Source organism: Anomaloglossus baeobatrachus, chromosome 1, assembly GCF_048569485.1.
Source record: "Anomaloglossus baeobatrachus isolate aAnoBae1 chromosome 1, aAnoBae1.hap1, whole genome shotgun sequence".
Classification (NCBI taxonomy): domain Eukaryota; kingdom Metazoa; phylum Chordata; class Amphibia; order Anura; family Aromobatidae; genus Anomaloglossus; species Anomaloglossus baeobatrachus.
Genome location: NC_134353.1, coordinates 292,933,504 through 292,951,814, shown reverse-complemented (window position 1 = coordinate 292,951,814; position 18,311 = coordinate 292,933,504). Strand labels below are relative to the sequence as shown.

General features: G+C 41.9%; 1 protein-coding gene across 1 annotated transcript in view; it reads right to left on the bottom strand.

Annotated features, from left to right (window-relative positions):
- The window catches only part of DAPP1 (dual adaptor of phosphotyrosine and 3-phosphoinositides 1), a 174,234-nt gene that overhangs the window by 48,573 nt on the left and 107,350 nt on the right, over positions 1-18,311 (bottom strand). The window contains exon 3 of the mRNA XM_075336994.1: positions 13,081-13,214. Coding sequence (XP_075193109.1) covers positions 13,081-13,214 — 134 coding nt within the window. The remainder of the gene's footprint in view (positions 1-13,080; positions 13,215-18,311) is intronic.

Below are 18,311 nucleotides of genomic sequence, written 5' to 3'. Positions count from 1 at the left end.
CAAGTAGAGAGATTGTTAATCTGATCAATCAGTCAGAGACATTTTGTAATTGAAATCCCTACTCATTTTGTTGTAAAATCTCACATTAGGGTAAGTTCAGACGTGCGTTTTTCGCGGCATTTTTGCGCAGTTTTCGGGTGCGTATTTGCTCAGAAAACTGCATGACTTTGCTTCCCCAGCAAAGTCTATGAGTTTTCATTTTTGCTGTCTGCACACAGCGGTTTTTTTCAGCTACGTTTTTGTGGTGCCACAAAAAAGCAGCATGTCAATTATTCCCGCGTTTTTCACTGCGCTTTTCATCCATTGAGTGCAATGGGATGTTGAAAGACGCAATGAGAAACGCAAATAGGTGCGTTTTGGTGCGTTTCTAAGACCAAAAACGCAGCTATAAACGCAGGAGGTGGGTAGTAAAGTGACATGTACAGGAAGAGGATGCCTTCGGTCAGTAAACACAGAAGCGTGAATCCTCCCGGTACCGTCACTGCCGCTTCCCCCTCCAGTCCTGTGCATGTATGCTGCCGTGCGGTGTCATGTACGGGCAGGAGGTGGAAGCGGTTGCGAAATCAAAAGTGAACAGTAGAAAAAAAAATGTCATACTCACCTGTCTGCAGGGTCCCGGTGCCATGCCCGCTCCCATCTCCTCCCGGTACCGCCGCTCCGGGTGTGTGCAGTCTCCCCGGGTACGTATGCCTGCAGGATGCAGGACCTGGTGATGGATCACCTGATGCAGTCACCTGACGCATCAGCTGATCGTAAGTCTCGGGGTAACGCCAGCGGCCGGCCGGTTTAACCTATCAGCGGATGCGTCAGGAGACTTCATTACCGGCAGCTCCTGCAACGATCGGACGGGATCAGACTCGCTCCAGGAGCTGCCGGTAATCAGCACATAAGTAAGTATTTTTATTTTTTTTTTACACCGATGCAGCATCTGATTGTAAAAAACGGCTTTTATACAATCAGCTGATGTGGGATGTGATTCAGGCCTTGAACCTGACACATCATCTGATCGCTTTGCCTTCCAGCAAACCGATCAGATGATATTGGATCCGGATTGGACGGCGCGGGACCCTTGACCCAGGATTACTGCGGAGGGGGTGCTTTATTTCAATAAAGATGGAGTCACTAATTGTGTTGTGTTTTATTTCTAATAAAAATATTTTTGTGTGTTGTGGTTTTTTTTATCTTTACTAGAAATTCATGGTGGCCATGCCTAATATTGGCGTGACACCATGAATTTCGGGCTTAGAGCCAGCTGATAATATACAGCTAGCCCTAACCCCATTATTACCCAGTGAGCCACCCGGCATCAGGGCAGCTGGAAGAGTTGGATACAGTGCCAGAAGATGGCGCTTCTATGAAAGCGCCATTTTCTGGGGTGGCTGCGGACTGCAATTCGCAGCAGGGGTGCCCAGAAAGCACTGGCACCCTGCACTGTGGATTCCAATCCCCAGCTGCCTAGTTGTACCCGGCTGGACACAAAAATTAGGCGAAGCTCACGTCATTTTTTTTTTTTTAATATTTCATGAAATTCATGAAATAATAAAAAAAAAAGGGCTTCTCTATATTTTTGGTTCCCAGCCGGGTACAAATAGGCAGCTGGGGGTTGGGGGTAGCCTGTACCTGCCTGCTGTACCTGGCTAGCATAGAAAAATATGGCGAAGAACACGTCATTTTTTTGTTTGGGGGGGGCAAAGAAATCCTGCATATAGTCCTGGAAGGAGGATGCTGAGCCTTGTAATTCGACAGCTGCTGTCTGCTCTCCTGCATACACTATTGGATGGAGGATGCTGACCCTTGTAGTTCGACAGCTGCTGTCTGCTCTCCTGCATACACTATTGGATGGAGGATGCTGAGCCTTGTAGGTCTGCTCCCCCTGACTCTCCCGCCAGCATACAGTCCTGGATAGAGCATGCTGAGCCTTGTAGTTCTGCAGCTGCTGTCTGCTCTCCTGCATACACTATTGGATGGAGTATGCTGAGCCTTGTAGTTCTGCAGCTGTCGGCTCTCCTGCATACACTAGTGGAGAATGAAGAACATATTGAAAAAGGAAATTACATCAGACCTTTTTTTTTGTTCACTGATAAAAAACGCATAAAGACGCAGTGAGCAAAAACGCAGCAAAACGCAGCAAAAAACGCACCAAATCGCGGCAAAAACGTGTGCGTTTTTTGCCGCTTTTTTTACGCGGGTGCGTTTTTGTGCGGTTTTTGCCGGAAAAACGCACAAAACCGCAGCGTCAAAAAAACGCAGTGTGTGAAGCTAGCCTTATATTGCATTTTTGTCCTTGAAGACAGGACAAATTAACACTGGGACTGGAGTAACATGTACACTTGCTAAGACTATGTGCACACGCTGCGTTTTTTTGACGCTGCGTTTTTGTGCGTTTTTGGCCGCGAAAAATGCACTGTGTGAACTTACCCTAAGAAGTATCTATAATTTACACAATGTAATTCTTTTTTTACCAGTATCAATGTGATTGACAGACTATGCGATACCTTGAATGTGCACACAGCCTAGGGTCCATTGAAGCGCCCCGAGGCTGTTTGATCCTATTCCTTGTTTTTGGATCATCTTTGACATACTCCATCAACTGTCTGTGTTATTATAAAAAGCAATATACTGTACTGAAAAATAGGTATGTATCAAAACAGTAGAGTAAAAAAATGATACATATATATTATTCTTGTCATGAGAAAAAAGTAAAAAAAGAAATAAAAACTAGTAATGCTCATTTTATTCTTTTCTACATTTCTAAGAAACTTGCTTTGGTACAGATATATTTCCAGTATTGTGTAACGCTGTGATAAACCATATTCTTCCCTTTTCTCAGAAATTAGACAACCAGCATTCACCACAGATGAGACACAATGCAAAAAAAGGACAGGCAGATGTTCAAACCTATATACTATAGCAGTATGAGAAATATTCAGTGAAAAGTTATTCAGAGAAATGTATTGTGACACCGGACCACTTTCCCTGAGATGATCTATGTTCTGTGTAGAGCCAGGGGGGTCCAAGTGATATTCCTGATGTACAGGTAATTAGGGTACGTGCACACTATCAGGACACGCCATGCTCTAGACTCAGTGTCTTCCTTCCTGCGGAGACGCAAGAGTCCTCCATGGGAGAACACAGCTATCCGTGCCCACGATCAGGATTCTGAGTGCAGCAAATTTTTGTTGTGTTCCTCCACTGAGAAAACTTGCATCTCCGCAGCATAAATTGACATGCTGCAGATAGAAAATCCACACCATGTCAGTTTACATTGCATAGAAAAGAAGCACAGTGGGCAAGGGATTTCTATAAATGCCATCCACTGTGCTTGCACTGTACAATGCAGCATTATGGAAGTAGTGAAAATATGCTGAGTCCAAAACGCTATGAACCCTGATTGTTGGAACGTACCCTTAAAGAAACCTGTCACTTTCTCAAACCGCCCCCAAGTCTTTATTCAACCCTTATTAAACTTTCAAACAATCCTCTTTTAGGAGCTTATGTCTTTGTCTATGACAATAGAATTGTATCCATACCTTGTCCTGTGATATGTTACCGTAATTAGTGGGTGACTAGTCCTGGGTATATTTTTTTCCCCAGAATAATCCCCGCTAACCATGTTATCACACCTCTGTGGCCATGAGTGTCATTATTTGCAAGAGCGGCGTCACCGCCAATTCTTTTCAGAACTCTGTCTCCTTGGGGACATAGCACAGCCAGCCACGAGACATGCAGAGGCGGCAGTATTGACTGATGGAGTCCTGCATTACCACTGTCTCTTTGGGCATATGCCAAGCACTGATCTTAATGTTAAGGAGCGTGTACACCTGTCTTACTGCGCAATATCAGGGAGGGAGTGATTATTATTATTATTATTATTATTATTATTATTATTTATTTATAGAGCACCATTAATTCCATGGTGCTGTACAGGAGAAGGGGGTTACATACAAAATACATATACAAGTTACAGTAGACAGACTAGTACAGAGGGAAGAGGGCCCTACCCTTGCGGGCTTACATTCTATAGGATTATGGGGAGGAGACAGTAGGTGGGGTGTAGATTGGGCGGCAGCTCCGCACGGTGGTCGGACGGCAGCTCCACACGGTGGTCGGGCGGCAGCTCCGCACGGTGGTCAGGCGGCAGCTCCGCACGGTGGTCGGGCGGCAGTGAGTTCATTGTAGATTGTAGGCATTTCTGAACAGGTGGGTTTTCAGGTTCCGTTTCAAGTTTGCAAGGGTAGGGGATAGTCTGACGTGTTGAGGCAGCAAGTTCCAGGAGACTGGGGATGCTCGGGAGAAGTCTTGGAGTCGGTTGCGTGAGGAGCGAATAAGAGAGGAGGAGAGAAGGAGATCTTGGGAGGACCAGAGGTGACGTGTTGGAGGGTAGTGGGAGATTAGTTCGGACATATACGGAGGAGAGAGATTATGCACAGCTTTGTAGGTCAGTGTTAGTAGTTTGAATTGGATACGGTGGAAGATTGGGAGCCAGTGGAGGGACATGCAGAGGGGAGAAGCGGGTGGTATTGAGGAGAGAGGTGGATCAGTCGGGTAGCAGAGTTAAGGATGGACTGGAGAGGGGCGAGCGTGTTGGCAGGGAGGCCACAGAGGAGGATGTTACAGTAGTCGAGGCAGGAGATTATGAGGGCATGCACTAGCATTTTAGTAGATTGCAAATTGAGGAAAGGGCGGAGTCTGGAAATATTTTTGAGTTGAAGATGGCAGGAGGTGGTGAGGGATTGGATGTGTGGTATGAAGGATAAGGCAGAGTCAAAGGTCACTCCGAGGCAGCGAACTTTGGGTACTGGCGAGAGCATGGTGTTATTTATTGTAATAGATAGATCAGGTGGAGAGTGTAGGTGAGATGGAGGAAAGATGATTAGTTCAGTTTTGGCCACATTGAGCTTTAGGAAGCGAGAGGAGAAGAAGGAGGATATAGCAGATAGACATTTCGGGATTTTGGACAGCAGAGATGTGGCATCTGGGCCAGAGAGGTAGATCTGGGTGTCGTCGGCATATAGGTGGTATTGGAAGCCATGGGACTTTGAGTTGTCCCAGGCCAAATGCGTAGATAGAAAAAATTAAGGGTCCTAGGACAGAGCCTTGAGGGACGCCAACAGAGAGATGGCGGGATGAAGAGGTTGTGTGAGAGTGGGAGACACTGAAAGTGCGATTTGAAAGGTATGAAGAGATCCAAGAGAGGGAAAGATCTCTGACACCAAGGGAAGAGAGAGTCTGTAATAGGAGGGAGTGGTCAACGGTATCGAAGGATGAGGACAGGTCTAGAAGTAGGAGTATAGAGAAGTGCTTGTTAGCTTTGGCAGTAAGTAAGTAATTCGTAATTTTAGTCAGGGCAGTTTCGGTAGAATGATGTGGATGGAAGCCGGACTGTAGGTTGTCAAAGAGAGAGTTAGAGGAGAGGTGGGAGGAAAGTTCAGCATGGACATGCTGTTCCAGGAGTTTTGAGGCAAGTGGGAGTAGTGATATGGGGCAATAGCTGGTAGTAGAGGTTGGATCGAGGGATCTTTAGGATAGGTGTGACTGTTGCATGTTTAAAGGCAGAGGGGAAGGTACCAGTCGTTAAAGATAGGTTGAAGAGATGGGTTAAGGCTGAAATAATAATAATAATAATAATATAATAATAATATTAATCTTTATTTCTATAGCGCCAACATATTCCGCAGCGCTTTACAATTCAGGAGGCTCATATACATATACATATCATATACATAAACATATACAAACAAGTAACAATTATAGAAGATACAATATTTAAAAGGAAAAAAAAAGGCAACCCTGCTCGTGAGAGCTTACATTCTACAATGAGATGGGGGGGAGGGGCAAGGTACAAGTGCTTATTTACAATGACAATCCAGCCATCTCAAGGAAATGGGGGATAGATAATGGCTTCCTGGACCAGTTGGCCAGAGCCTTGAGATGCATATGGGTGCCATGGAGTTTGACGTGGGGTTATGTTCTGAGAAGTTGTAGAGGGATTAGGTGACATTAGTTTGGCTAGAGAGTGTGATAGGCCGCCCTAAATAGATGCGTTTTTAGGGAAAGTCTGAAGCTGAGTAAGTTGTGATTTGTCCTAACTTCTTGGGGTAGAGCGTTCCAGAGGTTTGGTGCAGCTCGGAAGAAGTCTTGGATTCGGGAGTGGAAGGTTCGAATTAGTGTGGATGTTAGTCGAAAGTCATTTGCAGAGCGTAGAGAACGGGTGGGATGATAGACAGAGAGAAGGGTGAAGATGTAGAGGGGTGCTGCACTGTGGAGAGCTTTGTGGGTGAGAACAAGCTGTTTGAATTGAATCCTGTGATATATGGGCAGCCAATGACTGGCACAGAGCAGAGGCATCGGAGTAGCGGTTAGCCAGATAGGTGACCCTGGCTGCTGCATTAAGGATGGACTGTAGAGGAGAGAGTCTAGTTAGGGGGAGACCAATTAATAGAGAGTTACAGTAGTCAAGGCGAGAGTGGATCAGGGCCACGGTGAGGGTTTTTGTCGTTTTCATTGTCAAAAAGGGGCGGATTCCAGAGATTTCTTGAGGTGCAAGCGGCAGGAGTGGGCAAGAGATTGTATGTGGGAGGTGAAGGAGAGATCAGTGTCAAGTATAACCCCCAGGCAGTGGGCTTGCTGCCTAGGACTTATCGTTGTGCCACACACAGAGAGGGAGATGTCAGGTTTAGGAAGGTTGGGAGATGGAGGGAAAAGCAGAAGTTCAGTTTTGGAAAGGTTAAGTTTCAGATAGAGAGCAGACATGATGTTGCAACCTGCAGTCAGGCAGTCACTTGTGTTCTGTAGTACAGCAGGGGTGAGCTCAGGGGATGAGGTGTATAGCTGTGTGTCATCAGCATAAAGATGGTACTGGAAGCCAAATCTGCTGATGGTCATTCCAATTGGGGCAGTGTACAGGGAGAAAAGAAGAGGGCCAAGGACTGAACCTTGAGGGACCCCAACAGTGAGAGGAAGAGGAGAAGATGTGGAGCCAGCAAATGATACGCTGAATGAGCGACCAGAAAGATAAGAAGAGAACTAGGCAAGAACAGTGTCCTTTAGGCCGATAGAATGGAGCATAGAGAGAAGGACATGGTGATCAACAGTGTCGAAGGCGGCAGAAAGGTCAAGAAGGATAAGCAGAGAGTGGTCACCGTTACGTTTTGCTGTCAATAGGTCATTGGTCACTTTAACAAGGGCAGTTTCTGTTGAGTGTAAAGGCCGGAAGCCAGACTGTAAAGGATCTAGAAGAAAGTGAGTGGAGAGGTAGCGGGTGAGGCGAGAGTAGACCAGGCACTCCAAGAGTTTAGAGATGAAGGAGAGATTGGAGACTGGTCTGTAGTTGCTTGTGCAGGACGGATCAAGGGAAGGTTTTTTTTATAATGGAGTAATGATAGAGTGTTTGAGGGAGGAAGGGAAGATACCAGAAGAGAGAGAGAGATTGAAGATTTTAGTTAAGTGAGTAGTGACAACCGGAGTGATTTCAAAGACCTGGCTATGACGCTGCTCTTATGTCACTCGCACATACAGGGAAGTAATAACATGATTAGTGGGGAATAGTCTGGGAAAAACAATTCCCCCATGAATAGTTACCTACTAATTACAGGACAAGCTATAAAAACTATTTTAATATCATAGACAAAGCAATAAGCGACGGAAAATTAATTACGGTATATTAATGATTAAATAAATACATGGGGGTGGTTTGGGTGCCTGGGGAAGTTACAGGATCCCTTTAAACACAGATACAATACCACTGTCTCACTAAGGCCTGAAGTGTCTAAGGACTGTCTGAGGAATAAGCACATTTAGCTCACCCAAATTATAGCAACATATCATTATTAATTCTGGTCTTTTTACCACTCCATTTTTCTCAGAAAACAGTCTAGTAGGTGTCAGAATTCTGGGGCATTTGCCATAGTAAATCTGATTCAGTCTGGTCCAATGTTAGTGGCCACAAAGGCCCAGTAGCTATCAGACCTCCTTCATCCTTTTGTGATTTTGTCGGCTTTAACCAGCTGCTTCCTTTTTTCAGGTTGTGTGATGTAACCACGAAGTTCAAGGCTGCCTGGATCTATCATGAGCCATGACAGGTTAAACAGGCTTCATAATTGTGGATAATGATTTGATGACACCAGCTGTGAAGAATTCTCGTTCTGACTGAGTGTATTGTCATAGTTGTTGATCCAGGCTACAAAGATGTTTGTATGGATTATTGCATCTCTAATTAATGCAAGGTCTGTGACTTGAACTCCTTGTCTATTAATAACAAACATGATGCTCATAAGACTCTGATGACATTGGGAGTATTTCTGGCCTATACCTCGGAGTAAAGTCTCCGATATATGGTAGTATGATGAACCATATACTATGCACTGTTCCTTCTTTGGATTCCTTGTATAGAATAGTTTAGCAGTCTACTCTTTCAGAACACTTTTTTGGAAGTCTTCGTGTGCATGGAGGTCTATGTATACGTTTTATATATGCACCAGGAGATTTCACAGTTCATACACTTCATATGAAAGAAAGCCAAGATGTGAAATAAATGTTTGATTTTTCTGTGCCTGGCCATCTAATGTGCCCAGGAGCCTCCTGAACCTCCCCTGATAAATAATTATAAAATAATAAGCGGAAATAGGAGTCAGGTAGGAGGAATTGTAAAACGGTATCATTTTGTTCTCCAGGTAGATAAGCCACTGCCAGATTAGTCTGACATCATCTTACGTTGATTTCCCCGAGTATGAGGAAGCTCCTGGTCCGTGGTACATTTGCCCAACAGCTATAAGGTATGTGGACACCTTTGGGGGTGGTCTGTACACACTTCTCTTTTTTACTTTGGTAACACAAAGACAGAAGCAGTAGAGTCAAGGAGGACATTATACAGCAGTATTGACCAGTCTAGCTGTGATTCCAGCTCTGTGGTGAGACTTACTAGAGAAGCAAATTTCTCTGTTTCAGTGCCTCGATTTGTTCCCCCTCCCATCCATACCCTCTCTATAGATTTCAATAAGCTGTCTACTCTGAAACCCAGCTTGTTTTTATCAAAATGGATTTGGGCTGTTTTTTTGAGAGTGAATACTGAGTTCAGGAGGCAGGGGCTAGGTTGCTAACTGTCCTGAACTTCCAGGACAATCCATAAAAACAGGGCACTCTTTTGCCTTGTCCGTAAAAACAATTTAATGCGTCCGTGTTTTATTTTTTAGGCTGAAGAAACTTGTCCAGATTATTTTGACTGTAATTATCATCATTTTAGAGTTTACACTAAGTGCATCCGATGAATTTATAGCTGTAGCCATATAATCACTTTTAAATCATAATTATTTATTATGGTTATACAATTTGTCTAGAAAATATTTTGTGTGTCTGTATAATTTTTTAATAAGTTGTCAAAAAAAAAATCAGTTTGGCAATCCTAGGGAGGAGCAAGGAGAAGAGTCGAGAAAAGTGGAGAAAGAAGTGATTTTCTCTGAGAAGATATACTACAAAGTTTCTTATTATATTTACTTGTACTATTGCTTTATGCAAAGTTTGGTAAAAGTACAGTTCCAAGTTAAAATGGTACCTCATCTGAGAGCACCTTAATGTACGAAAAAAGCAGAGCTCAGAAAGCTAACCATACCTACTCCAGGCTCTCTATGTACAATGTCTATAGACAGTAAGCTGCTCATCACAGCAGTGTCTGAGTAGGGATCACGCACTGCTTTAGCTGACCTAGTTTGAGCAATGATAATCTCCTGAAGCTAAAACAATCATTTCAAGTAAACAAAAGCACAGACCTTGATAAGAGACATCTCTGAATTCTGTGTTTTAACCCCTACAGCATTCAGCCCTCAGATTACACAGCAAAACCTGATCCTTTAATGACATATTTAAACATTATTTTTTTTTCTCTTCCATGTGCTGTTTATTTCTAAAGTAGACAGTACATATGGCTATAGAGTTTATTAGAACTATTTACATATCCTTTTTATATGGATCGATATGTGTTCTATTAAACATATCCTACTCTCATTCAGTTTTGTGGAACATTCTTGGCCATGAAAGTCTATGTGGAGCCACTAAAAATATAAGACATCTGTTTTCCAACAGCTTTCCATCTGCTTTTCATCTATATTTATCTCATACTTAACCATGAAGAAAAGGTTCAGTTTACCTCCTTCGGTTTTCACACATGAGCCAAACAGTCCGTCTTTTTGGAGACTGAAAATGGGGACTGATATGTGAATGTGCCCTAAAAATTCTGTCTATAAAAGCTGATATATTCCTTATTCACATATTAGATTAGACACTTATTCATTACTATTTGTGACCTAAAATCAGGAGGAAAAAAATTTAGAATTGAAAGATTCACTCCTGCTTTGGATTTTGGAGTCACTCCTGATTTTGGCTTTTAATATTAGAACATTACTTGTCATCCAAAGAAAAAAGGAAGAAATATAGAATAACATTCAGAACAATGGGCAATAAAAGGGCCATCAACTATTATCATTTATAAACAGACTTCAACGTTGAAATTGTAACACCAAGAAAGAAAAGAAATGTGGAAATCACACAGTAACATATATATATATATATATATATATATATATATATATATATATATTATATATATATATATATATATATATATATATATATATATATATATATATATATATATATATATATATATATATATATATATATATATGTGTTAATGATATGCAAATGATGAGAAGAATAAGTGAAATGTTTATAATATCTTGAGTTATTCAGTATGGAGAATGAGCGCCAGCCACAGAAATACATGATCTTACACATTTTGGCATGCTATCAATGAAGTTATTAATGGTTGTGAGAGGCGGCATTCCATACTGAAGGCAACTGAGCATGCAAATCATCAAGATCCACAGCTGGCAGTTCCCTTTACAATTGCCTATCAATGATGTCCCAGAAGTGCTCGGAGGGAGAGAAATCCAGAAATAATGCAGGCCATGGTAGCATATTTAGGCTACACAGGCTTCTCACAGTAGCATGGTGTTACAATTTCAATATTTAGGAGTGTTTTTTGAAATTTTACATTTACAAGATTTTTAATGGCCCATTTACATTGAATGAGCATTCTTAAGAGCATTCGTTTCCCAATAATCTTGCAGTCCAAACAGGCTGCTTATCACCCAACCAAAGAGGAAAATGTTCACACGTTGGACAAAATGATGTTTTGTGCTGCACAAAAGATCATCATTCTCAGCAGCACATCGTCCTATGTAAACAGGACTGGCGATGCCGAGAACAATGGCAGCTTAATGTAAGATTGATCAATGTGCAACTAAAGAAAAATGGGAAAGGGAAATGCTTATGTTAAAGGATATTAAAATGACCAAAAACCGACAAGCATATTACAGATGTACAGGTGAACCTCAATAAATTAGAATATCATCAAAAACTTAATTTATTTCAGTAATTCAATACAAACAAACAAAATAATATATAGAGTCATTACACACAGACTGATCTATTTCAAGTGTTTAATTTCTGTTATTGTTGACGATTATGGCTTACAGCAAATGCAAACCCCAAAAGTCATTATCTCAGAAAATTAGAATATTATATAAGACCAACTGAAAAAATGATTTTAAACTCAGAAATGTTGGTGCCTACTGAAAAGTATGTACAGTAAATACACTCAATACTTGGTCAGGGCTCCTTTTTCATGAATTACTGCATCAATGTGGCGTGGCATGGAGGTGATCAGCTTGTGGCACTGCTGAGGTGTTATAGAAGCTCAGGTTGCTTTGATAGCAGCCTTCAGCTCGTCTGCATTGTTGGGTCTGGTGTCTCTCATCTTCCTTTTGACAATACTCCATAGACTCTCTATAGGATTTAGGTCAGGCGAGTTTGCTGACCAATCAAGCACAGTGATACTGTGGTTATTAAACCAGGTTTTGGTATTTTGGCAGTGTGGGCAGGTGCCAAGTCCTGCTGGAAAATGAAATTTCCATCTCCAAAAAGCTTGTCGGCAGAGGGAAGCATGAAATGCTCTAAAATTTCTTGGTAGACGGCTGCATTGACTTTGGTCTTGATAAAACACAGTGGACCTACACCAGCAGATGATATGGCTCCCCAAACCATCACTGATTGTGGAAACTTCACACTAGACCTCAAGCAGATTGGATTGTGGCCTCTCCACTCTTCCTCCAAACTCTGGAACCTTGATTTCCAAATGAAATGCAAAATTTAATTTAATCTGAAAACAACTCCTTCGACCACTGAGCAACAGTCCAGTTCTTTTTCTCCTTGGCCCAGGTAAGACACTTCTGGCATTGTCTATTGGTCAAGAGTGGCTTGTCACAGGGATTGTGACAGTTGTAGCCCATGTCCTGGATACATCTGTGTGTGGAGGCTCTTGAAGCACTGACTCCAGCAGCAGTTCACTCCCTGTGAGTCTCCCCCAAATTTTTGAATGGCCTTTTCTTAACAATCCTATCAAGGCTGCGATTATCTGGGTTGCTTTTGCACCTTTTTCTACCATACTTTTTCCTTCCACTCAATTCTCCATTAAAATGCATGGATACAGCACTCTGTAAACAGCCAGCTTCTTTAGCAATGACCTTTTGTGGCTTACCCTCCTTGTGGAGTGTGTTGAGGACTGCCTTCTGGACCTCTGTCAAATCAGCAGACTTCCCCATAATTGTGTAGCCTACTGAACTAGACTAAGGGACCATTTTAAACACTGAGGAAGCCTTTGCAGGTGTTTTGTGTTAATTATTCTAACTTTCTGAGATAATGAGTTTTGGGATTTCATTGGCTATAAGTCATAATCCTCAACATTAGCAGAAATAAACACGTGAAATAGATCACTCTGTTTGTAATGACTCTATATAATATATGTTTCTCTTTTTGTATTGAATTACTGAAATGAATTAATTTTTTGATATTCTAATTTATTGAGATTCACCTGTGAGTCATTTAACAGTGTAAACAGAATTTTACAAAGCCTTTAACCTTACTAATTGTAGTATTTAAAGAATAATTACACTACTGTGTATGCATTATTAAAAGCCAAAAAATGTACCGAAACGTAAAACCATTAGCAGATACAATGTAGCATACCTGATTCGCTTCCAATCAAAGGTTGATTAGCAAAATGTTCGATAAAATCTTTTACAGATAAGAATTCATTGAATCCGAACTTGATTGAGGTCCCACACTGATAGACTTGAAAATGTTTAACAGAGTCCTTGGCCCTAAAATAAAGAGAACCTAAAGGTTGTGAGTATTCTTTCATTGCCCAGAGAATATATTATAAATGCATGTAAATTCAATTATGCGCAGATATGGTACCATCACTTTTGCTGTTACCGCTGTTATTCATTTTTGTCATGTTATTGTTTATACGGGGAGCATCATCAAAGGAAAGACATAGTGAAGTAACTTAGGATTCCCCAGTATCAAACTCTAAAAATATTTTTAGGCGATTATCAAAGATAAACTCCACTGATAAATAAATGTGGGAAATAGTGGACAAAAATAGGTTGTAATCGTATATAAAGTTTAACATTTAATACAATTAATTAAAATGAATAATAAGTAGGGATGATCTAATATCACAAATATTCAGCAATATTCGGCTTCGCGAATATCCGACGAATAGGTCGCCGAATATTCGATGCGCAATGAAAGTCTATGGGAAGCCCGAATAGTTGCTATTCGGCAACTATTCGGGTTCCCCATAGACTTACATTGCACATCGAATATTCGCAAATAGTCGAATAGCGGCGACCTATTCGTCGAATATGGGCGTAGCCGAATATTTGAGGTATTCGATCATCCCAAATAATGACAAAAGAATAAACCATTTACATACAAATTCATCTTTTGTAAATATCAAACTAAAGAACAATATGTTAGACTCTGATATGGAAGGGGTTATCCACTACTCTCACAATCTCTTCTTAATCACTGTTTCAAATACAGAGCAACGTAGATTAAAGAAACCTAAAACGTAACTTTTAATTGACAAATAATAAAAAGTGAAGGCGTGTTCACTATAATAAAAACGTAAGAATAAAAACGTAGCAGTTTGGTCACCAAAAACACTGATGTCAAAGCTGAAATAGGGCACAACAACAGACCCAATCAAAATCACCACCATAAGTCTAGCTAGGCTGATGATAGGGCACAATGGCAGACCCAATCAATATCACCACCATAGGTCTAACTGGGGTGAGTTCCAGAGCCCCCTATAGTACACATACAGCAACCCCCTAGACGACCTTACAGGGGGAGGTACAGGGATACCTGGAAAGATATAAAGCGCCACCTGGAGCTGGACACCACAATATTAAATCTCTAAACAAAAGGGAACTGTCAACCGGTCTTCACTGTCCACTCCTTCTGACAACTCAGACATCCAGAGAAAGTAGGAGAGCAGCCACAGCTCTCAATTCCTTTGGCTGTCATATAAGTCCAAAGAAGGGGACAATGAAGCAGAAGCTGTTTGGCTGCAGGGCAATAACAATGTCATGCAAGTCCCAGTAGAGCCAGCGCCAACATCGAGGGAATGATGTCTGCACCAGAGGGGAGTATAGCGATTATTATCTTACTTGGTGGAAACATAGTGATTAAGAAGAGGTTCTTCAAGTAGTGGACAATCCCTTTAATATTTCAGTGAATCTGGATCTGGACTTCATCCTGGTTCAATTTTTGGATATCAGAGACAAAGTATAATAAGTGTTATATAAAAGGTTATAAAAGGTCTGTTATTCCTGTGACCTCAACATTTCACATGACTGCATCCTTTTAAGCCTGCAACACACTTCCGCCAAAAACACGTGCGTGTCTCACGTTCCGTTTTTCGGGTCCGTGTTCCGTTTTTTATGTCAGTTTCGCTGGTACGTGTGACATCCGTGTGATGGCGTATGCTCACCGTCCATGCGTGTTGAATGTCCGTGTATGCGTAAGATACGTATGTGTCATGTCCGTGTTCAGGCCGTTTGTCTTGATCCGTTTCTGATGGAAAAGGACGATCAAAATGCCTAACCAGAATCTCATAATGTGCCTAATTGGACTATCAGCTGCCATAATCACTACTAATTGGCAACCTTTGTTTAAACTCATTTAAAAGGGTTAAAATAGCTCTATAGACAGACACAAAGATGTCTCTTTCAAATGAGTGTACTATGTATCTACTCTGGTTGATTTCAAGGAGATATGGTTTACGGCGCCATATGCTAGATTTTAAACCAACAAGTGAGAAAAGGATGTGGATCCACCCCCTAGTCATGCTACGCAATACACATAGCCATTTTTATACATTATATGGTGAAATTAGAAAATATCCTTTGAAGTTCCACGCCTACTGCCTAAACTATTAACTACTAAAAACGCACACGGACGGTACGGATAGCACATGTACATGCTATGTGTCATGTACGTGCAGGCACGGACCCATTGACTTTAGCGGGTCTGTGTCTGCGTGATGCCAGAGAAACGCGGACATGTCAGCCGTGTGAAAAAACGCACACACATACAATCCACATGGACACACTTTCCATGTGGCTTTACGTGTGTGTGCTTGTTACCATAGGGTAACATTGGTGCACGTGTGCTCGTGCCGCCGGTAAGTGTAAAAATGCCCCTAACACGTACCGGCGGCACGGAAGTGTGTCGCAGGCCTTACATAGCCTGAAGTCATTGTGTCTTAATGCATCAAATACAGATCACACATAGAGGCAGCAAAGTTACCAATAATTACAGGTTTATGACATACAGCTGCATGGGTCAACATATAAAATCCAGGCCTGCCTGTCTTGTCACACTCCGATCAGTTGTTAATGTGCTATGTTTGGTTAAGCAGCAGGACTAAGCATTGCTTGGACTACAAAGTCACATTTACAGTAGTCCGGCACGCCCTGTCCTCTGATTAACACCTCACTATCAATGTACAATCTCTATAGAGAGCCTGATGTGGGCGGGACAGCTCTCTCATCTCTGCAACAAGATTAAATCTAAAAATTCTGATTGTGTCAGGACGGCTGCAGCCAGTAATCTAAGTGGTACATTGTTGGATTAACGATCTCTTTGCCTACATCATGCTACTCTCAGATTATGTAGGACATCCCTGCAGATTTTTTTAATTAGATCTGTCGGTCCTGAACTTTTAGGTTCATGAATAGAATGATCAAAGTACAGCTGAGTCTGATACAGAGTCAGCACAGGAGACAGTGATGCATCTCTTTAATGTAATACAGAAATCCCCAGGTACAGCAACCCTAAAATGCAAATCTAAACGTCACACTTGTCATTTCCTACCCCAAAATTACTTATATGATAACCTACGTGAAAAAGCAGAAGTCTCGGAAGGAATTATTACTGAGGTAAAATCCAGCTTTCACAAGCTCAGCAACAGTTTCAGAAAGAATAATAACTAAGCTGAAACACAGCTTTTATAGCCTTTGTAGCAGATTTTGAAAGTATCACAGAGCTGTAATCTCTGAAAGCATCATCACTAAGCAAACCAGATTTACCAGTGTCAACAGCAGTCTCAGATCACATCATCATTAAGCAACAACCCAGCTTTTCCAGCACCAGCAGCAGTCTCAGAATGTATTGTCATTGTGCTACAACCTAGCTTTCCCAGCAACAGTAAAGCTGGGTTTACACGCTGCAACATCGCAAAGGACATCGCTGTAACGTCACCGGTTTGGTGACGCAATAGCGACCTCCCTAAGTCTCTGCTAAGTCTCTGGTGAGCGTTCAAACAGGCAAACCTGGCCAACAACTCAACAGCGATCCGGACCTGCAGAGCGACCTACGGGACGTTGATAAGCAGCCTTTTGAAAGGGAAGTTGCTAACAAAGTCGCTGAAAAGGCTTCACACACTGAAACTTCATGCTGCACAGCGGGAAACAAAGGACCTAGGAATGGTCCTGAACGATTTGTAACGATTACAACTTCACAGCAGGGGCCGGGTCGCTGATAGGATTCACACACTGCAACATCGCAAACAACATCGCTATTGCGTCACAAAACCGGTGATGTTACAGCGATGTCGTTTGAGATGTTGCAGTGTGTAAACCCAGCTTATCACTCTCACAGCTACAACATAGCTTTCCCAACATCAGCAACAGTCTCAGAATATACAGTCATATGGAAAGGTTTGGGCACCCCTATTAATATTAACCTTTTTTCTTTATAACAATTTGGGATTTTGCAACAGCTATTTCAGTTTCATATATCTAATAACTGATGGACTCAGTAATATTTCTGGATTGAAATGAGGTTTATTGTACTAACAGAAAATGTGCAATCCGCATTTGAACACAATTTGACCGGTGCAAAAGTATGGGCACCCTTATCAATTTCTTGATTTGAACACTCCTAACTACTTTTTACTGACTTACTAAAGCACTAAATTGGTTTTGTAACCTCATTGAGCTTTGATCTTCATAGGCAGGTGTATACAATCATGAGAAAAGGTATTTAAGGTGGCCACTTGCAAGTAGTTCTCCTATTTGAATATCCTATGAAGAGTGGCATCATGGGCTCCTCAAAACAACTCTCAAATGATCTGAAAACAAAGATTATTCAACATAGTTGTTCAGGGGAAGGATACAAAAACTTGTCTCAGAGATTTAAACTGTCAGTTTCCACTGTGAGGAACATAGTGAGGAAATGGACAGCACAGTTCTTGTTAAGCCCAGAAGTGGCAGGCCAAGAAAAATATCAGAAAGGCAGAGAAGAAGAATGGTGAGAACAGTCAAGCACAATCCACAGACCACCTCCAAAGACCTGCAGCATCATCTTGCTGCAGATGGTGTCACTATGCATCGGTCAACAATACAGCGCACGTTGCACAAGGAGAAGCTGTATGGGAGAGTGATGCGAAAGAAGCCGTTTCTGCAAGCACGCCACAAACAAAGTCGCCTGAGGTATGCAAAAACACATTTGGACAGGCCAGTTACATTTTGGAAGAAGGTCCTGTGGACTGATGAAAAAAGATTGAGTTGTTTGGTCATACAAAAAGGCGTTATGCATGGAGCCAAAAAAAACACGGCATTCCCAGAAAAGCACTTGCTACCCACAGTAAAATTTGGTGGAGGTTCCATCATGCTTTGGGGCTGTGTGGCCAATGCCGGCACCGGGAATCTTGTTAAAGTTGAGGGTCGCATGGATTCAACTCAGTATCAGCAGATTCTTGACAATAATTTGCAAGAATCAGTGACGAAGTTGAAGTTACGCAGGGGATGGATATTTCAGCAAGACAATGATCCAAAACACCACTCCAAATCTACTCAGGCATTCATGCAGAGGAACAATTACAATGTTCTGGAATGGCCATC